The sequence below is a fragment of the Physella acuta genome, unplaced genomic scaffold, assembly GCF_028476545.2.
Source record: "Physella acuta isolate Inbredline_101_S28 unplaced genomic scaffold, ASM2847654v3 ptg001726l, whole genome shotgun sequence".
Taxonomy (NCBI): Eukaryota; Metazoa; Mollusca; class Gastropoda; family Physidae; genus Physella; species Physella acuta.
This window is the reverse complement of record NW_026733238.1, coordinates 1-22,526: the sequence shown is the minus strand read 5'-3', so window position 1 is coordinate 22,526 and position 22,526 is coordinate 1. Positions and strand designations below refer to the sequence as shown.

Genomic DNA, 22,526 nt, shown 5'->3' with positions numbered 1-22,526 from the left:
GCACACACACACCCAATGTATCTAGACCCAGAATAAAAGAGCAAGCACACACACACACCTTGCGAAGCAAAGACTGTTACATCAAAGCCTGAAAGCTTGGTTTATTTGTGATATTTGATAGGAATAGGATGGTTTTTAGGTGTTTTTTTTAGGTTATTAAAACCAAATTTCATACTTTCTTCAGCAATGCATTTTTTTCCTTCTCAGTTTGGTGACCCATCAAATGAACAGTGGTTAGGAACAATAGAATGTAATGAAACACCAGCAGATCTGTTTAGTATTCCAATCCTAGAACACAACACCTAACAAATAACCGGGAGGTATCTCCCCTAAACTTTCTTGAATATATATAGACATGACTTAACCCATTTTTAATTACTTTAACTTTTTAAAATAGAATTGAATCTTGTAGAAAAAAGAATTGCACACCAAGTGAATGCCAAATAATATGTGCATAATAATAGTGCTGAATTTTATTAGTACTTTATAAATTCACATGCATTTTTTTTTGAGAAATCGGAAAGAGCGTAAACTACTTCTTTCCTGCATGATAAAAAAAATGAACAAATACAGAAAACTTAATTTCTTTATTTACATAGATGTCTGTCTACATTTAAGATTTTTTAAAGAAGAAAGTATAGATGCAAAGATAAGTATAATTGTTCTTTTTACTGTAAAAAAATCCCACTGCAAAAAAAAGCGCAAACAGTTTTATGTATAATCAGATCTTAATAAACATACTGTGAGTACCACATCCTTACTTAAGGTTAAAGCTATGAAATTTTTATTAATAATGATAAGAATAATGTACAGGTGAAATATTTAATCTTAGGTTCAAGTCAGTACAACATGCCCGAGTCCATCTTGTTCTGATGGGTACCTAACTCACCTTAAGAAAAAAATAAAGGTGGTTGGGCATAGTGCTGACCACATTATCCCTTCTTGTTCTGAGGTAAACAGATAAACTTTAACCTCTACTTCATCTGCCCCATGTGTCTTGGGCACGAATGAGAAAAGATGATGATTAACAGCAGCATACATAGTTAACAAAATAGATGCAGTAATTAACAATTGATGCAGTAACGTAATTAATAGTGAAAATAGAAGGCTGTGCTAAATCTTGATTACACCATAAAACAACTGACACCAATTAAAAAATAAATCGTGTTAATGCACTGCATCGCTTAAAAGCTACTATGTCAGTTGTGTTTGTTATTATTGTTAACTATTAACATCCCTTCTTAAATTATAAATATACATCTAAATCAATAGATACTGATTAATTTATTTTGTCCTCATTTTATCGAAATAGGAATCTTCAAAATGTAATCACAATAATTAATAATTCATCAACAAAGCCTCAAAAAAAAAGGATGATAACTCATGATTGATAACTTTGTTCGTGATTTAAAGAATCATGGTGGATAACCGTTTGGTACCTTTCACTAGAAGGGGGACAATCAGATTTCAAAGTATCACACCATGAACTTTCATCTGGTTCTCTTGTGCTAGAAAGATTTGTTCGGAAATTGTTATGATTGTTGTCTTTGTTGCTGGCTTGATTTTGCATCAAATGTTGTGCATTGCAGGCTATGTCCGGAATACCGTTAGTTAGTTCTGTTTGGTTTTTTATTCGGGCTGCAGCCGTTACATGGGACTGGTACCCACTCTCTGCAGTTAAAGCACTCTGTCCGCTGCATGGGTCATGGGAGCACTCTTGGGCAAGTCCATTATCACTGGAGGTGGATGAGCCTTCAAACCCACTTTCTGAAAATGAAGCTCTGCTACCTGGGCAAGCAGACCTCTGAGAAGAATTCAAACTCAATGCTTTTAAGGCAGTTAACTGGGCGTGTTTTAGTGGAACAGGATTGGTGTGGAAAAGCTGAGTTTCAGCACCGAGGTTATTTTGACTTGGGCCACACGCTTGCTGCACAGGAACAAAAGGCTGAGGATGAATGTCTTCATGCACGAGCAAGCTTGTATCAGAAAAACAATGAGACATTGCAGAAATGTGAAGTTCTGCGTTACCAGTTTCTTTTTCTAGATTGTTGTTCATTTGGTCAGCCTGCGCCATTTCTCTGACTATGTACTCGGAAACATTGAATTTTTCGTAAGATTTTAATTTAGGTTTTTCAGAACTGTGGGAATTGACTTCTTGTGAGGCTTTGAGAAGCTTTGTTTTATGAAAATCTTCCGATTCTCCAGGAGATTTTAAATTATGTTTTGCTGCGTTGGTTGGTGATTGACATTTTTCATAGAAGAAAGTTTCAGGGAAGCAGGTGTTTTCATCACAGGTAACTGGTTCTAGACCATTCTCACTTTGCTCAACTGGTTCCCTGCAGCCCCTTGTTACGCTGTGGGTGCATTTTGAGGTGGTGTAAAATTTCTTGCTGGTGCTGCGTGATTCGTCGCAGCGCAGGTTGTACTCAGGTGAGGTGCAGCGGATGTTCATAGCACAACAGTGCCTGTGTGTGTTAGACCTGCTTGAGTCCCAGTCACTGGGGCTTGATTGGTTTTCTTGCTGTATGCGCAGTAAAATAACCTTCTGGTCTTCAATAATTTTTGGAGATGAAATTTGCGAGAGGTTGTTGCTAGACTTACTTGACGTTAATTCTGGGATTGTGTGTATTTCTGAAGTGGCGCCAGCCATATGCAAACCATCTGAGCATGGCGTGCCGGGTCGGAGTTTCAACATGGTAGATGCTGATGCCTTAAGTGTATCATCAATACAGCTTCTGGATTCAAAGTTAAATGCAGCATTATGAATCACTTCATTTTCACCAGCTTGCCGTTCAGTTATAGAATCCATGCCATGAAATTCCTGAAATAATTTTTTCCTGTCCTCTCTTTTGTTGATGCAATGCTGCACCTCTCTGGTCCAAAAGTTTTCAGAATACACTTCGGGTGCATACTGACACACCAAGCACGACTTGACAACAAGGGAGACAAACATTTTCAGATCTAGCTCTTCTTCACGTGTGCGCAGAATATAATAATACAAATCCCTGTGTTTTCTGACAGTGTTACAGTTAAAATCCTTAGATCCACTGCTAAAAACAGTCTCAGTTATCCACGGATTCTCTTCAACATACTTGAGGTATGCATCCCTATGAAATTTTATTTTTTCCATGTCGTTCCAATAAAGAAGTAAAGCATGTTCGTGTGTAGCGAGAAGATTGCTGTGCCCGTCGTCACTTAATGTTCCTTTCATCCTGGAATTGAAGTCTAAAATATGCTCCAGATGGTCAATGCTAGACTTATTCAAATCTACAAGCTCAAGATTTCCTGTCAGAACAAAAGGACTTTCAGGGACTATTTCCTTTGGCACAGTCTGCGAATCATGGCTCTCTACGCTATTTCTAAACAAAGATGGCAACAGTGATTCTAATTCTTCTTCTGCGGCTTGGGGCATGCTAAACAGTTCATTAAAATTTGGCATGTTCTGGCTTGACGCGTGAGGACTTTTGTGAACAGCTTCGCTTGAAGCTTCAAAAGAAGACCCCTGGAACATGTGTTCGCTTCCCTGAGGCAGAGGGGTGCCTGAGAGGTCGGGGACATCTTCACCGAAGCCAGTGAACCTCAGCTCGTCTCTTGCTGGCTCCATTTTCTGCCGTAAGACAGCCCGCACGTGAGCCAGCATTAACATCACTTTAAGCCTCAGGTCGTGGTCCTGGGCAGTTTTTTCTAAAATACGTTCGGCTTCTAATACATTCTCAAAAGCTGCACAGATATTGTTGCTGAAACAAAAGAAAAACAAAATTTTTGTATGGAGTGCAACTGACTAGTTCAAGTGTTAAAGTACTTTGAGACAGCTTTTTGAAAATAGTTAGCTATAATATCGCCGGAAAAAAATGTGAAAAAATAACCACTTGTTAAAAATTTAATTCAGATTAAAAATGTGTAAAAAGTATTAAAATTTGAGGGATGTCAATTGTTAAAAAAATGTTATAATGTAAAGCCTCATATGAAGGATGTCTGCTGACATGAAAGTATTATGATGAACATTTTACCATGGTATTTTCTTTATGAATGCATGTTAGCAAACTATATTTAATTCAATCAAAAACAAATAGCTTACAATGAATGTCTCACTTATTTCTGACTTTAAAATAGCCTTACTCGTAGATCATTTATTAAGATATTAAATACTAATTTAAAAAAATAATTTTTAAATAGATTTTTTTTAAAGTCTCTCATCAAAAGCCAAAATTAATAATAAAATTAATTATATTTCTAAAAAATGTTTTTTACCACTGCAAGTTGACCTCACTCAAGTGGCACAGAGTTAAGGCAGTGTAGTAGTGTGTCCAGCCACACTCTCTGCGGATGTCCAGGGCTTGGTTCAGGTACTTCAAACATTCTTCTGTGAAATTTTAAAACCATTTAACATTCAACGTTTGCAGAAATTAAAAGTAAACAACCTCGTGTAAATTCTAGATATTGTCCAAACAAGTTGACAGTGAGACAGGGTGGGATGATAGAACTCATGACTGCCAGCTCAAAAGACTTGAGTTCGATTCCAGGCTTGAGTCTGTAGGATGTCCCTGTTTCAACCCAGCTCTGATGGGTACCTAACTTATGTTAAGGAAACTAAAGCAGCTGGGTATAATGCTGACCGAACTAACCCCCTCTATGACAAGGTTATTGAAACAGATGAACTCTACTTCAACTGCCTAATGTTTGAGCCAGACTAGGAAAAGATAAAGATGAAACTAATCGGAACAAAAACTAAATAAGCAATTTATGCATTACAAATGGAATGAAGCTATAATCACAAAGTTTATTATTTTTATAATGACAATTTAATGACAATGCATAATAATTTGTAACTGCAAGTTATAATTATTAAATTCCAGCTAAAATATGAAATGAAATTATAATATGCAAGTTTCTGCCAGTAAGCAAATAAAATATTCAATCTTTAGTAGCAGCAGCAAGTGAAAGGAAAATAATTATTTTGAAAACTTGATTATTAAAAAGTGAGGAATCAAATACTTTTTTAAAAAAAGATTAATTCTTTCAATTTCTTAATACTGACAACACTTCTAGGATTATCATATTCGATTATTTATATGTTTAATAACACTAAACCAACTGAGAGAAATCAGAAAAAATTCTGTACCTAATTTCCCTTGTTTGTGTAAAATCATGGCAATGTTATTTAGAGGGACAAGCAGATTCTCAGGGCAGATCCTGGCCAAATACATTCTCTCATTGTATGACAACTTGTACCATTTGATGGCACTGTTTAAGTCATTATTTCCTGGGGAGAAGACAAAAACAATCATTCAAAGGACAAAAATATAAATGGCTAAATATAAATCTTTAGTGAATAGCATTGTTTAAAGAAATTTAGTCAAAGGGAAACTACTCAATTCAAATCTGAAGATACTAAAACTGTTGCCTTTTTAACGTTTACCTCTTTGCTCTGTTAGGCCTATTAGGTTGAGTAAGGTGGACAATTCAGGGTGGTTCTCACATCGATAGTTGATGAACTCCAAAAGTTTGTTTAGTTTTGCTCTTGCTATTTTATTTTTGCCTAAATTCGGGGGTAAAAAACAATGTTTTTTGTATCTTTATATCATTTTAAAAAATCTAAATAAAGAAATTAAAAACAATGATAAACCTAGGATTTATGTACTTATTTTTGTTTACTTCTTCTAACACAGAATATCATATTTCCACTCCCTTCTCCTGACTTTTAATCTATACATTTAGAAATTCACTGGAAACTGGGGAGGTAACCTGCATGCCTGCAGTAGTGTAACTAGTAACTCCCTTTAACACCCTGCCATGTCCCTGACACCAGGGTGTTTGCAGATGAGTGTTCTGCCGCACTATTATGGAGGGTGAGGCTTTCATACAGCACACCCTGGGGTGTCTGTAGTGTGGACTATGGAGGGTGAGGCTTTCATACAGCACACCCTGGGGTGTAGTGTGGACTATGGAGGGTGAGGCTTTCATAAAGCACACCCTGGGGTGTCTGGGCTGTAGTGTGGACTATGGAGGGTAAGGCTTTCATACAGCACACCCTGGGGTGTAGTGTGGACTATGGAGGGTGAGGCTTTCATACAGCACACCCTGGGGTGTAGTGTGGACTATGGAGGGTGAGGCTTTCATACAGCACACCCTGGGGTGTCTGTAGTGTGGACTATGGAGGGTGAGGCTTTCATACAGCACACCCTGGGGTGTCTGTAGTGTGGACTATGGAGGGTGAGGCTTTCATACAGCACACCCTGGGGTGTAGTGTGGACTATGGAGGGTGAGGCTTTCATACAGCACACCCTGGGGTGTCTGTAGTGTGGACTATGGAGGGTGAGGCTTTCATACAGCACACCCTGGGGTGTCTGTAGTGTGGACTATTGAGGGTGAGGCTTTCATACAGCACACCCTGGGGTGTCTGTAGTGTGGACTATGGAGGGTGAGGCTTTCATACAGCACACCCTGGGGTGTAGTGTGGACTATGGAGGGTGAGGCTTTCATAAAGCACACCCTGGGGTGTCTGGGCTGTAGTGTGGACTATGGAGGGTGAGGCTTTCATACAGCACACCCTGGGGTGTCTGTAGTGTGGACTATGGAGGGTGAGGCTTTCATACAGCACACCCTGGGGTGTAGTGTGGACTATGGAGGGTGAGGCTTTCATACAGCACACCCTGGGCTGTAGTGTGGACTATGGAGGGTGAGGCTTTCATACAGCACACCCTGGGGTGTAGTGTGGACTATGGAGGGTGAGGCTTTCATACAGCACACCCTGGGGTGTCTGTAGTGTGGACTATGGAGGGTGAGGCTTTCATAAAGCACACCCTGGGGTGTCTGGGCTGTAGTGTGGACTATGGAGGGTGAGGCTTTCATACAGCACACCCTGGGGTGTACTGTGGACTATTGAGGGTGAGGCCTTCATACAGCACACCCTGGGGTGTCTGTAGTGTGGACTATGGAGGGTGAGGCTTTCATACAGCACACCCTGGGGTGTAGTGTGGACTATGGAAGGTGAGGCTTTCATACAGCACACCCTGGGGTGTCTGTAGTGTGGACTATGGAGGGTGAGGCTTTCATACAGCACACCCTGGGGTGTCTGTAGTGTGGACTATGGAGGGTGAGGCTTTCATAAAGCACACCCTGGGGTGTCTGGGCTGTAGTGTGGACTATGGAGGGTGAGGCTTTCATACAGCACACCCTGGGGTGTAGTGTGGACTATGGATGGTAAGGCTTTCATACAGCACACCCTGGGGTGTCTGTAGTGTGGACTATGGAGGGTGAGGCTTTCATACAGTACACCCTGGGGTGTCTGGGCTGTAGTGTGGACTATGGAGGGTGAGGCTTTCATACAGCACACCCTGGGGTGTAGTGTGGACTATGGAGGGTGAGGCTTTCATACAGCACACCCTGGGGTGTAGTGTGGACTATGGAGGGTGAGGCTTTCATACAGCACACCCTGGGGTGTAGTGTGGACTATGGAGGGTGAGGCTTTCATACAGCACACACTGGGGTCTCTGGACTATAGTGTGGACTATGGAGGGTGAGGCTTTCATACTACACACCCTGGGGTGTCTGTAGTGTGGACTATGGAGGGTGAGGCTTTCATACAGCACACCCTGGGGTGTAGTGTGGACTATGGAGGGTGAGGCTTTCATACAGCACACCCTGGGGTGTCTGTAGTGTGGACTATGGAGGGTGAGGCTTTCATACAGCACACCCTGGGGTGTAGTGTGGACTATGGAGGGTGAGGCTTTCATACAGCACACCCTGGGGTGTCTGTAGTGTGGACTATGGAGGGTGAGGCTTTCATACAGCACACCCTGGGGTGTAGTGTGGACTATGGAGGGTGAGGCTTTCATACAGCACACCCTGGGGTGTAGTGTGGACTATGGAGGGTGGGGCTTTCATACAGCACACCCTGGGGTGTAGTGTGGACTATGGAGGGTGAGGCTTTCATACAGCACACCCTGGGGTGTCTGTAGTGTGGACTATGGAGGGTGAGGCTTTCATACAGCACACCCTGGGGTGTAGTGTGGACTATGGAGGGTGAGGCTTTCATACAGCACACCCTGGGGTGTAGTGTGGACTATGGAGGGTGGGGCTTTCATACAGCACACCCTGGGGTATAGTGTGGACTATGGAGGGTGAGGCTTTCATACAGCACACCCTGGGGTGTAGTGTGGACTATGGAGGGTGAGGCTTTCATACAGCACACCCTGGGGTGTCTGTAGTGTGGACTATGGAGGGTGAGGCTTTCATACAGCACACCCTGGGGTGTCTGGGCTGTAGTGTGGACTATGGAGGGTGAGGCTTTCATACAGCACACCCTGGGGTGTAGTGTGGACTATGGAGGGTGAGGCTTTCATACAGCACACCCTGGGGTGTAGTGTGGACTATGGAGGGTGAGGCTTTCATACAGCACACTCTGGGGTGTCTGGGCTGTAGTGTGGACTATGGAGGGTGAGGCTTTCATACAGCACACCCTGGGGTGTAGTGTGGACTATGGAGGGTGAGGCTTTCATACAGCACACCCTGGGGTGTCTGTAGTGTGGACTAGGGAGGGTGAGGCTTTCATACAGCACACCCTGGGGTGTAGTGTGGACTATGGAGGGTGAGGCTTTCATACAGCACACCCTGGGGTGTCTGTAGTGTGGACTAGGGAGGGTGAGGCTTTCATACAGCACACCCTGGGGTGTCTGTAGTGTGGACTATGGAGGGTAAGGCTTTCATACAGCACACCCTGGGGTGTAGTGTGGACTATGAAGGGTGAGGCTTTTATACAGCACACCCTGGGGTGTAGTGTGGACTATGGAGGGTGAGGCTTTCATACAGCACACCCTGGGGTGTAGTGTGGACTATGGAGGGTGAGGCTTTCATACAGCACACCCTGGGGTGTCTGGGGTGTAGTGTGGACTATGGAGGGTGAGGCTTTCATACAGCACACACTGGGGTCTCTGGACTATAGTGTGGACTATGGAGGGTGAGGCTTTCATACAGCACACCCTGGGGTGTCTGTAGTGTGGACTATGGAGGGTGAGGCTTTCATACAGCACACCCTGGGGTGTAGTGTGGACTATGGAGGGTGAGGCTTTCATACAGTACACCCTGGGGTGTCTGGGCTGTAGTGTGGACTATGGAGGGTGAGGCTTTCATACAGCACACCCTGGGGTGTCTGTGGTGTGGACTATGGAGGGTGAGGCTTTCATACAGCACACCCTGGGGTGTCTGTAGTGTGGACTATGGAGGGTGAGGCTTTCATACAGCACACCCTGGGGTGTAGTGTGGACTATGGAGGGTGAGGCTTTCATACAGCACACCCTGGGGTGTCTGTAGTGTGGACTATGGAGGGTGAGGCTTTCATACAGCACACCCTGGGGTGTAGTGTGGACTATGGAGGGTGGGGCTTTCATACAGCACACCCTGGGGTATAGTGTGGACTATGGAGGGTGAGGCTTTCATACAGCACACCCTGGGGTGTAGTGTGGACTATGGAGGGTGAGGCTTTCATAAAGCACACCCTTGGGTGTCTGGGCTGTAGTGTGGACTATGAAGGGTGAGGCTTTCATACAGCACACCCTGGGGTGTCTAGGCTGTAGTGTGGACTATGGAGGGTGAGGCTTTCATACAGCACACCCTGGGGTGTCTGTAGTGTGGACTTTGGAAGGTGAGGCTTTCATACAGCACACCCTGGGGTGTAGTGTGGACTATGGAGGGTGAGGCTTTCATACAGCACACCCTGGGGTGTAGTGTGGACTATGGAGGGTGAGGCTTTCATACAGCACACCCTGGGGTGTCTGTAGTGTGGACTATGGAGGGTGAGGCTTTCATACAGCACACCCTGGGGTGTAGTGTGGACTATGGAGGGTGAGGCTTTCATACAGCACACCCTGGGGTGTAGTGTGGACTATGGAGGGTGAGGCTTTCATACAGCACACCCTGGGGTGTCTGTAGTGTGGACTATGGAGGGTGAGGCTTTCATACAGCACACCCTGGGGTGTAGTGTGGACTATGGAGGGTGAGGCTTTCATACAGCACACCCTGGGGTGTCTGTAGTGTGGACTATGGGGGTGAGGCTTTCATACAGCACACCCTGGGGTGTAGTGTGGACTATGGAGGGTGAGGCTTTCATACAGCACACCCTGGGGTGTAGTGTGGACTATGGAGGGTGAGGCTTTCATACAGCACACCCTGGGGTGTCTGTAGTGTGGACTATGGAGGGTGAGGCTTTCATACAGCACACCCTGGGGTGTCTGTAGTGTGGACTATGGAGGGTGAGGCTTTCATACAGCACACCCTGGGGTGTCTGTAGTGTGGACTATGGAGGGTGAGACTTTCATACAGCACACCCTGGGGTGTCTGGGCTGTAGTGTGGACTATGGAGGGTGAGGCTTTCATACAGCACACCCTGGGGTGTAGTGTGGACTATGGAGGGTGAGGCTTTCATACAGCACACCCTGGGGTGTAGTGTGGACTATGGAGGGTGAGGCTTTCATACAGCACACCCTGGGGTGTCTGTAGTGTGGACTATGGAGGGTGAGGCTTTCATACAGCACACCCTGGGGTGTCTGGGTTGTAGTGTGGACTATGAAGGGTGAGGCTTTCATACAGCACACCCTGGGGTGTAGTGTGGACTATGGAGGGTGAGGCTTTCATACAGCACACCCTGGGGTGTCTGTAGTGTGGACTATGGAGGGTGAGGCTTTCATACAGCACACCCTGGGGTGTAGTGTGGACTATGGAGGGTGAGGCTTTCATACAGCACACCCTGGGGTGTAGTGTGGACTATGAAGGGTGAGGCTTTCATACAGCACACCCTGGGGTGTAGTGTGGACTATGGAGGGTGAAGCTTTCATACAGCACACCCTGGGGTGTAGTGTGGACTATGGAGGGTGAGGCTTTCATACAGCACACCCTGGGGTGTAGTGTGGACTATGAAGGGTGAGGCTTTCATACGGCACACCCTGGGGTGTCTGGGCTATAGTGTGGACCATCCTGCTCCCCAACAACTATGATCCAAGAAATATTGCACCTGCTTTGTTTACATTTAAATAACTCAGTTTTAAAAAAATGAGGTCACATGTCTAAAAATATACAATTGGTAATGCATTGATGAAATACTCTTAAAATATTGCATCAGCCTTTCTTCTGAGACTTCAGCAATGCTGAAGTAATGATTGGTCAGTACTAAACATGTTATCTTTATATAGAAACAAACAGGAAGAAACGTTTTTCTCACCAATAAAAATGTTTGGGATAGTTTCGTGGATTTCTTGTGTTATTATTTCCTCCTCTACTTGCAGATCTGACACAGCGTATGTTTCACCTAAAGCTCTTTTATTTAACTTCTTAGCTATTTCTCTGCCATAGCGGAAGTCTCTAAGGAAAAGTGAAGTAAAAAGTTAAACAATTTTCGTTTATTGATAGACAGAAATTTTTTTAAAATGTATAATAGATTAATGTAAATAATTGTAAATTAAAAGTTGTATGTGCTACAGACCAGTGATTTTTTTTTTAAATTAATAATTAATTAGCAGTTAAGTAAAATTTGATTTGCTATTACAGAATATGTAGCCATTGCCAAATATTTAAAATTCATTGTACACATTATTCTTCAATTTTCAACAGATGTCTGTTTCTTCTTAGTTCTGAATTGTAATATCACAATTAAGAATTAAATGTCAACATGTTATGCACTGTATGCCCCATTGATATAGACTTCAGTCTGTTTTTTTTTTGGGTTTGTTCCCATAGCCTTTGTCCATCCCAAAACAATCTGCAAGGCATCAGTTGTTTGATTTTGGAGTTTTCTCTCCTATATGGATTACTGTCCCCAGTTAGAGAGCCTCAGCTGCCCGGAGCCCAACTAGGGACTTACAAAATCAGCAATCATAAGCTCTTCTTACAGACAAAGCCACCCACTACCAAAGTTTCAAAAAGCAGTTTCTTACACAATTAATTAATAAGGTTGAGAGAAACAAAACAAAAATTTTACTCGAGAGATTCCTGGTATCTTCCTTGTCTATGCAACAAAATGGCTCGTCTGTCTACAGCATACAGCAACTGGTAGGATGGGCCTTCTGGTGTCAGTTTCTCTATGGCAGACGTCAGGTGACGGTTGGCCTGGTACCATTCATAACCTGTACAACACATTGTCAGGATTAGTTCACTCTCCTGCATAAGAGATATGTAAATACTAAATCTTTCTGAATTTTTTTTTGCATAATATTCATAATAATGGATACAATTTTAAGATGGGAGAGTAGGCAAGATCTAAAAATGTACTTGGCTGCAGTTTTAAACTTCTGTTTGAGTGCAAAATGATGCAGTTAGAAGATTTTGATTCCTATTTTTAATTATTGTTTGTATCTCATTTATTTTTTAATTATTAATAATACAGTTTCAGAGCACTTAAAAATAATAAATAAAATGAAAATAACTTTGAGACTAAAGCTAAAAAACTGATAACATAAATATAAATAGCCGAAATCTAAACAGCAATAATTTAAACACAGAAAAATAAAATTTTGAAATTAGTAAAGAAAAAACTGAAAGTAGGAGATGTATTAATAATTTGTAAAAGCAAAGTTTAAGAATAAGTTCATTGGCAGGGGAAAGCGAAAAAGTTAAAGAATGTACAGCGATCTCATAAATGAGAGACTGGAAGTAAACACAACACACTTACCATAAATCATATATATAATATACACTATGCACATGTTAATACTTTATATATATATATATATAAATATATATACTATTATATACTAATATATAAATAAATACACACACACATCTATATTAAAAACAGTATGATTGAATTTCTTTGGCATTATGCTATTTAAGATTGATTATTTTGAATCTTCACTTTCAATGAGTTTCTACTGACCAAACTAGACTTTTAAACTTCAATTTCAAGAGAGTTATAACTTACTGCAATCTGATTCTTCTGTCCCATGAGGTACAGCTGTGGAAGGGAGTAAGACATGGATGGAGGGAGGCTGACTGCTAAAGACTGGCATACACAAGTTTTACACAATTTAATGGTTAACTGTAAATGGTAGGAACTGTGTGTTGTGGTTCAGCCGTTATCAAATTTCTTTAGCTTTAAGTAAATAGTAATAAACTTAAAAAAAAAAACAACTGAACCAACTCTGTTTTGTTAGTAGTAGTTCTTCAATTCACTAGCTTAAAATAAAGTATTACTTAGCTCTGATCTTAAGGACCCACAATCCTCCTTCCAATTTTATTATTTTATCTATATACCCTATTAGTAGAAGTCTAAATGAGTAGTGCAGGTTATGTCAAGTGTGGCACTTATTAGTATCTACATTAGTAGGCATATACTTTATTCTACATATAGGTAGTCAAACCCTGGCCAATAGCTGTCAAAACTGATGATTCTGTGGGCACTAGTTGATTCTCTGAAACACTGATTTATTTTATTATGACTTCCCTAGTTAAATGATTAGCTAATAAAGTAATAAGACTATTAAGCGTTTTTTTAACCTTAAGAATCGTCTTCCTGTTAATTTAAAAAAAAAAAAAGACGGCTCTTCTAAAACACTAATTTATTTTATTATAACTACTTTAGTAAGATGATTTGTGAATAAAACTATCAAGCATTGTTTCAAACTTAAGTATTGTCTTCTAATTGATTAAAATTTTAAAAAAAGTTCTGAAACATTGATTTGTTTTATTATGTCTACTTAATTAGATGAATGTTAAAAAAAAACTATTAAGCATTTTTTTTTTAACATTTAGTTCTTTCTTTCTTCTGGTTAATTTAAAAAAAAAAAACCAGCCCTAGGATTAATAATGTGCTGTTTTTCAATTAAAAATTTATTTTTTAGGATTGAATGTGAGGCAATGAAGCAAATAGAGTAAACTGAGGCATTCCCTAGACAAAAATATACTGTGTGATTTGTATTCAAACTTTGCAGAAACAGTGAGTATTGATTAAAATAAATAAATTATCTAGCACTAAAAAGATGTTTTTAAAAAAAATTACTTAGGAGAAGTAGGGGTAGAATGGGGGTCAGTTTAGCCCTCTTTCCCAGGATATTACATTATTTCATTTTAAGATTTATTGAATAATCAAACTGGTGGTACAGTACATACATCAGTTTGCCAATCTGTCCCAGAAAATTCTGTGATTTTTTTTTAAAAGCTACATTGATTAGCCAAATCTGGGCACAGTAGAATCTATTAAGTTAAAAAAAAAACTATCTTCCTGTATATTTATTCATAAAACTGGGGAGGTATATGGACAAGCTGAGTATACATAATGCATTCAGTCGTAAAAATACAACAGATGGTGGTTGTTTTCTTATGGATGCAATAATTGATTAAACACAAGTATTAGAAAGGAAATTATTACAGAAACACTATACATCAAAGCTGAAGAATACACAGCAACATTGTTTTGTTATTTAAAGAGAATATATAAGCAGTGAGATCATATCTTAAACACATACTTAATTCAATATTTACATTAGTAGATAAATTTAATGCTTATTGCAGTTTGTGATTCAATCAAATTTGTATACATTGCTTAGTTATAATTATAATGTCTATTTATTAAAATACATTTTTAATCTACTTTACAGTTTTCTTAAAAATTTAACACTAAATTGCTGTTTTACTTAGGGTGGCTTCCACAAAATTTTTTGAACTGTATGCAAGTTTTAAAAATATTTTCTATTAATTTTTCTAAAAATTGAATCTTTTATGTCAAATAAGAGATCTAAATATAATTTAATAATAATAAAGCAAATTTTTAATTAGTTTCAATTAATCCATCAATCCTGAATGGGAAATTGCAGAACAAAGTTAATTTTTCTTTTAAAAAAAAATGATTCTTTTTTGGACAAACAAAAAAGAGGTCTAAATTTAAAACATATTTTAAATATTTTTTTCAATTAGTCAACGAACTAATATATATATATATATATATATATATATATATATATATATATTTATATGTATGTACTGACCAAATACAGTGTGTGTGTGTAATTATGTGCATTAGTGCAGAATATTAAAAGAGAAGCATCCTAAAAACATAAACTGTTAATGAAGTGTTAATTGTTAGTTGTTTTTTTTTCTACATGTAAGTTAAATTAGTTTTGATTATTTATAACTGAAATACTTTTAATCCCAGCTGATAGTTGTCTTTACCCCTTAATGAAAGACCAATTCACCAAGAGCCTGAAGTGTTTGTTATAATTATATTGTTAAAAAACTATTCAGCAGAAAATATGTTAATAGTAGAAATTTAAAATAAAAATGATGATTTAGGCTTTATACAAATGTCAAGGACATAACCTTTCATCCCCTCCCTAAATTCTGTATTCCTCCATTTCTTTAACCTTTATATTTCAGTTATTATGTTTACTTTCTTTATATTTACTTTCACTATCTTTACTTTCTGTTTAAGTGATTTGGAAGTGAAGGGGTAGCTTCTGTATAAGCAGGTACATCATGCCAAAGATATTGAACCATACTTTCCTTTTGATGTACCTGATGCTGAACTGATAGCATTGCCTAAAAATGCTTCCAGTACAGCACAGTCCCTTGGTGTGCCAAACTCCAACGCACTGTTGTAGAGTCCAAGGTAGAAATCTTTAGCCTCTTTCATGAAACACTTCATGATGATACCATTGGCTGTTACTGCCACCTACAATAGATAAATGGAAACATATGAACTTAGGAAACACTTTATGATACCATTGGCTGTTACTGCCACCTACAATAGATAAATAGAAACATACAAATTTAGGAAACACTTTATGATACCATAGCAGTGATGACCACCTATGGTAGATAAATGGAAACATACAAACATATAAAACACTTCATGATGATACCATTGGCTGTCACTGCCACCTAAAGTAGATAAATGGAAACATACAAACATATGAAACACTTCATGATGATACCATTGGTGCTTAAGGAATTATTACAACATTTAGATGTACATTTTTAATACTTAGATTAAATTTCTATCGTTAATATGAATTTATTTTTTAAAGGCAGAACTATTAATATACATTAATGGATATTAATTTAAACATTTTAGTATTTTTTAAAAATGCTATTATAATCTTAATTATCACATTAAATGTATTAAAAGAAAGTAAAGGCTGCAAATGTATGTTTCCTTTTTTTTTACATTTAATTTTTAAAAAAGAGAAGAGTTTTTTTCAAAGTTTAGATTTAACAAAGTGACAAAATAGTACATTATTATCCTTGCCAGATAAAAAAAAAAATTAAAGTGGACATCCAGACAAATTTATTATTGCCTACTTTTAAAAATGACTCATAAGTATTTCTGTTGCAGTGTAGCGCTTGCTCAATCAGGTATCTGACATTAGGCCATTCCTGAATCAGGCCCCCGTACACTAGGCCTTTTCTGCCTTGAATTCGCATATTGGACTCAGTACTCATAAGGACTCGGCACAAAAAGTTGGTGTATCTGAAATATGAAACAAATTTCAGGATAATTCTTGAAAGATTGTAAAATAATTGCTTAAAAAATATTTGGAAGCTGACAGCTTGCTGGAATAGCTTTAAAGAAAAATAAATATTTTTTTTACTTAATGCAGCATATTTGATAGACTATGGTGCACACAAACTCACACATACAACATAAAATAAACCAACTTTGTATTACATAGTACATTAAAGTATACCAATTTTGTATTACACTATAGATGAAATCATACCAATGTTGTATTAAACTCTAGAAGAAATCCTACCCATTTTGTATTAAACTCTAGAAGAAATCCTACCAATTTTGTATTAAACTCTAGATGAAATTATACCAATTTTGTATTACACTATAGATGAAACTATACCATTTTTATATTACACTCTAGATGAGGTTATACTAATTGTATATTAAACCACAGATGAAATTATACCAATTTTATATGACACTATATATGAGATTGTACCAATTTTGACTGTAGATGATATTATAATTACTAATTTTGTATTACACTATAGATGAGATTATACCAATTTTGTATTATGCAATAAATGAGATGATACCAACCACGTATTAACTTTCAGTACAAGACTATCACAAGTAAGAAAAAAATTACTTACTTGTTGCAAGAATGGTCATACCAGTGACCTCTTAGGGCCAGCTTGCCCTGTTTGACAGAGGTCATGTAATAGAACACCACCAACGGATGAATGACCAGGCGATCTACCACCGGAAGGGAACGGACGACGTAGTTACGCTTGAGCTCATGGATTAACCTGGTCCAGTCTAGAGAGTCGCGGTCTGTGGTCACATGCTCCAGATGACCTAAAGTAAATTTGTAATATTCATGGTAAAAAGTTCCCTTTTCAAACCTGATGGTCTATAGGGCAAGTGGAGTGCGGTCAGTGGTGACATGCTCCAGATGACCTAAAGATAATGTAATATTCACTGTAAAAAGTTCCCTTTTCAAACCTGAGGTCTATAGGGCAAGTGAAGTAGAGTTCACTTGTTTCTGTGACCTCGGCATATGAAGAGATAGTGTGTGCCCAGCCGCCTTTACTTTCCCTAACGTGAGTTAGGTACCCATCAGAGCTGGGTGGACTCAGGGACGGTCTACTGACTTGAACCCGGATTCGAATTCGAGACTTACGGGTTAGCAGTCCAGCTCTCTACCGCTAGACTACTCCGTCAATATTCACGGTGAGAATTCCAAAATATTTTGTAAGTTTACACGCAGTTCTATTGAAATAATGATTATTCGAATTATTTGAAACATTTAAAAAAAAAATGTTATGGATAAGTCTACACTCAATATAATTGAATACAAATAAGAAGAGATACATTTAATGAACAAAGAAATCACAACATCAGAAAAAATACAGCTGTATAGTCTTTGATCATTGGTGCCCAAGACAGATGAAGTAGAGTTAATCTGTTTCAATGACCTCTGCATACAGGGGATAGTATGGTCAATACTATGCCCAGCCACCTTTACTTCCCGTTATGTTAGTCAAGTACCATCAGAGTTGGGTGGACTCTTGGATATTCTAAAGACTTCCACCCAGGATCCGAACTCATTACTTTTGGGATAACAGTTATGAGTTCTACCATTTGACCATGTCATCACACCACTGTATTAAAGTAATAATTATTTCTGCAGAAATTAAAAATAACAACCTAAAAATAAATAAATATCAGAGTCTTGATAAGCCATAACCTGTTATAATTAAATTCAAGGAAGAAAGAAATTTAGTGAACAAGATCTTTACCTTCAGTAAAAGAGCTGTCAATAGAATGGCAGAAATGAACAATGGATAAAAGGGTTTGCTCTGGTATCCACTCTGTCACCTCATCCAATCGACCGCTAAATATCTGCGACAAAAACCGAACATCTTTATCTATTCTTTTAGAGAGTATCTCTGCAGGAATTCTAAATTCCTCATTGGCTATGAACTCTTCAGCAAGAAGCCTAACAGCTCCAGGAAGACATAGAGTCCTTAAACAGACATCTGCGTAGTTGAGTACTTCAACCTTCGGAGCGTAAAACTGTAAAATTGAGATAACATCCCAAATATCAGAAAGTAATCCAATCTCAACCTTTTTCATGTTAGGGCCATGATTAGGGTATTGTTTGTATGTTGTGAAAATTATAGTCACTTTCAAAGACATGGATAAAAATTTGATCAACCTGGAGATGAAATCTATGAAGAGATGATCCTGCTGGTTTGTTTTGAAGCTCTCACATTTGTGAAAAACAATAACGTGGGTCATGTCCTTAAACTGTTCCAGGGTGTGGCGCACCAGTGTGAGAACACAGTCTTCGTCAACGGAATCAATGTTGATGGAGGATTTGGTCAATTTTAGAACCATATCAGTTAACAGGTTCTGGAAGGAGAAAAGTCTTTTGCAAGAAAAATGGTGTTGAATGAGGGGGCCACTGTTTTCTTCAGACTGGGTGGAGAGTTCATGAATTTTTTCTTCAATTGCCTGAAAAAAAAATACATTTTCTTACAATCAATAATGGACTTTAAATGATAAAGCCTATTATAAGCCTACATTTTAATTAGGATGATTATGATTGGGTTGACATGTTTGCTCAAACTAAAATATGTTTATGTATTTAAAAAAAAACAATTTAAATATTTGAACTGTTAAATTTATCTGAATAAACTTATAAAGTTTTAGAAAAATACAATCTCTTATGCTGAGAAAAAAAAATACATTTTTATAATCTGTAGGCCCTACATTGAAAACAATATTGAAACTGTGCAAGCAGTTGAACTTAAGGAAAAGTCTTTAAAAAATTTATTTTAAAAATGAAGTAGCTAGGAAAAAAGAAAAACCAAAAATTACTTTAATTTCAATAAACCTGCTTTTAAAAATTTAAATATTTAGGCCCATTATGGTTATCAGCAATAATACATAGGCCCTACCACATTTTATTACAGGCCTACAGTTGTAAGAATACACAACTTTTAATCTAACCCTAACCAAACCACAATTTTGTCTAGAGAAGTACAGCTAACATAATATATATATAATATGTTGGTGTTGTTAAAATCTAAAAAAAAAAAAAAAATCTGACTTATTTCCCTTTATGTTTATAGCCTAAGCACATGAAACTAAGGTCAGTGTGTCAAATCTTCAGTAATAATGAATTTTGTCTTAATTAAACCACTCCCACTTTTTAAGTAACTCAATGTGCTTGAGAAGTCTCAAAAGGTGTTACCAAAATTTAAACCTGATGAATATAGAAATAAAAACTAATGGTGCTCTTTTAAAAAAAATTACTCTCTAGACTTTACTTTCAGTTCAGACAGTCTGATAGGGCAGGTGAAGTAGACAGCAGAGTTTCTTCCAGGCATCTCTTCGGGATGGGAGGGGGGGGCATAACCCCCCCCCCCCCCCCCCGAAATTTTTTTACCGCCCCCCCCCCCCCCCCCCCCCCCCGAACGAAATGAAATTTATATAATTTATATAGAAAATATATACTTTTAACAGTGTCCGCCCCCCCCCCCCCCTGAAGATTTCAAGTGCCCCCCCGGAGAAAAAAGTCTGGAAGAAACACTGGTAGACAGAGTTTCTTCCAGGCATCCCCCCGAACAAAATGAAATTTATATAATTTATATAGAAAATATATACTTTTAACAGTGTCCGCCCCCCCCCCCCCCCCCCCAAAGAAAGTCTACCCCCCCCCCCCCCCCCCCCGAGAAAAAAGTCTGGAAGAAACACTGGAAGTAGAGTTCATCTGTTTCTCTGACCTCAGCAAGTGAAGGGATAGTCTGGTGAGCACTACAGCTATTAGCCTATAGCATGCTGAACTAACCTAAACATTCTTAACTCAGTAAAGCCTATAGTATGCAGACCATTAACCTAACCTAAACATTCCTAGCTCAGTGAAGTCTATAGTTATTAACCTATGGCATGCAAACTGCTTACCTAACCTAAACATTCTAGCTCAGTACAGAGTTTCTTTCAGGCATCTCTTCGGGGGGGATTTGACCCCCCCCCCCCAACGAAAATGAAATTTATATAATTTATATAGAAAATATATACTTTTAACAGTGCCCGCCCCCCCCCCCCCCCCGAAGAAAGTCTACCGCCCCCCCAGAGAAAAAAGTCTGGAAGAAACACTGGCTCAGTAAAGCCTAGATTAGCCTACAGCCTGAATACTGCTAACAAAACCTAAACATTCCTAGCTCAGTAAAGCCTATAGCATGCAGACTGCTATCAAAACCTAACTATTCCCAGCTCAATAAAGTTTATATTCTAGCCCACTCACCTGCCTGACTGTAGTTGACTTGCCGGCCATGGGGGGCCCACACACCTGAACAATGTACCCAGGCAGGAGGAAACTCTTGAGCTCCGTCTTTTCCTTTTGTCTGATATTGGCCGTGGGGTGCCTGTACATGTCTCTTCCATGAACCAGCCCGGGGCTTTGTACTACATGTCCAGCGCTGACGCCATTTTTAGTCTGGCTCAGGTTTCCTGCAATTCTTTGATGACCTGGGCCTTTGTCGTCTGGAGGTTTTGGTTGAGGCGCGAACTCTGTCGGGTAAATATCAGTCGTGGGTTTCAACATCATGATGGGGCAGTGGAGTACTGGAGGAATTGGGTATGGATTTTCCTGCAGGGCGACAAGATTTCCAAATTTTCCATGAGGAAAATCTCTGAAAGAATGGACAGGCTGTTTATGTCCAGTAACATTGCCAATATTTAAATTAGAATTCGGATATTCCGAATAATTATCCGTCAAAGCAGGATCTGTATATGTGGATCTCTGTATAATAATTTCATTCTGCCGTGGCGTTTGGTTATTATGTGATATAGCAGGATTAAAATAATTTCCGTTACATATTCGCGAACCTGGAAACTCTACAGGAGACGGAGTTCCGTTAAAATAACTGCTAGAACTAGCAGGGGCGCAGCTACTGTTGGAAAGAGGAAAAAATACGTCGTCAGATAAGGTGGAGGACACGTATCTCTTATTGTCGAAGTAATCCAGGCCGGGGTGAGGGTTCTGATTGACCTCCAGTTGCTCACGTCTGCCTGATGTGCTGGAAACTGACCAGCCTTGAGCGTGGTCTGGCACTTGTCTGTCGCTGCTCTGGGTGAACAGGACATGGGCTCTGCTAGGATGTCCAGTACTTGAGTGATCCATTTTTAGAACTGGATTTGAAATACAAGGGGAGGCTACTCACACTTGTTTACCTCGGACATAGATCTACACAAGAAAATTAAGAAGGAAAAAGTTAACATTGATGTGCTCTCAATTTTAACACGAGTTTTGTATAAGGGATATCCTCTAACCCAACACAGTTACAGTGTGATAAACAGCCACCCCCCCCCCTCTCTATCTCTCAATTAAAAATGATGTCACTTGGTTACATTCCTCACCATGTATAACCAGCATTCTTCAAAAAGGGATTTCTCACCCCCACACACCCTCTTCCCTAGTAGAACAACTCCTATATCTCCCCCCCCCTTTTTTTTTTAACCCGACCCCCACATCCAACCCCCTGTAGAACGTCTATATCTCCCTCCCCCCTTCAACCCCCTCATTCCACCCCCTGTAGAACAACTCCTATATCCCCCCCCCCCTTTTTTTTAACCCAACCCCCACATCCAACCCCCTGTAGAACGTCTATATCTCCCTCCCCCTTCAACCCCCTCATTCCACCCCCTGTAGAACAACGCCTATATCATCCCCCCCCCCCCCCGCCTTTTAACCCCATCCCCACATCCACCCCCCCCCCCCTTGTAGAACAAGGCCTGTCCCCCTTCTAGGCGTATGACAGCAATTTTTAGACACCCCCCTCAAAACAACACAAATTAACCCCCCCCCCCCCCCCCCCCATTTTAAAGCCATAGTCTATTTGCAGTAACCTAGGTATTGATGCCTGCGATTAGAAGGCCATATTGATTAACTGGTCAATCTTGCAAGATGCAACCTAAACTTATTTATTAGCAAACAAAAAAACAAAACAAAACTAAAACATCCAAAAGTGGCTTTACGAACGTCAACGATGGTAAATATAATTGTTACAGCTTTGGTTAA

General features: G+C 39.5%; 1 protein-coding gene across 1 annotated transcript; it reads right to left on the bottom strand.

Moving 5' to 3' along the window:
• Positions 1–572: 572 nt before the first annotated feature.
• Positions 573–21,688, bottom strand: LOC131930143 (uncharacterized; the record flags this gene model as incomplete). The annotated part of the gene is given in 12 exon segments (XM_059286532.1): positions 573–3,737; positions 4,252–4,363; positions 5,123–5,263; positions 5,420–5,539; positions 11,216–11,355; positions 11,972–12,116; positions 12,911–12,945; positions 15,489–15,655; positions 16,285–16,453; positions 17,089–17,293; positions 18,238–18,955; positions 20,751–21,688. Coding segments are annotated over 12 exon segments (5,187 nt in total). The 3' UTR covers positions 573–1,381.
• Between the last annotated feature and the right edge of the window lie 838 nt (positions 21,689–22,526).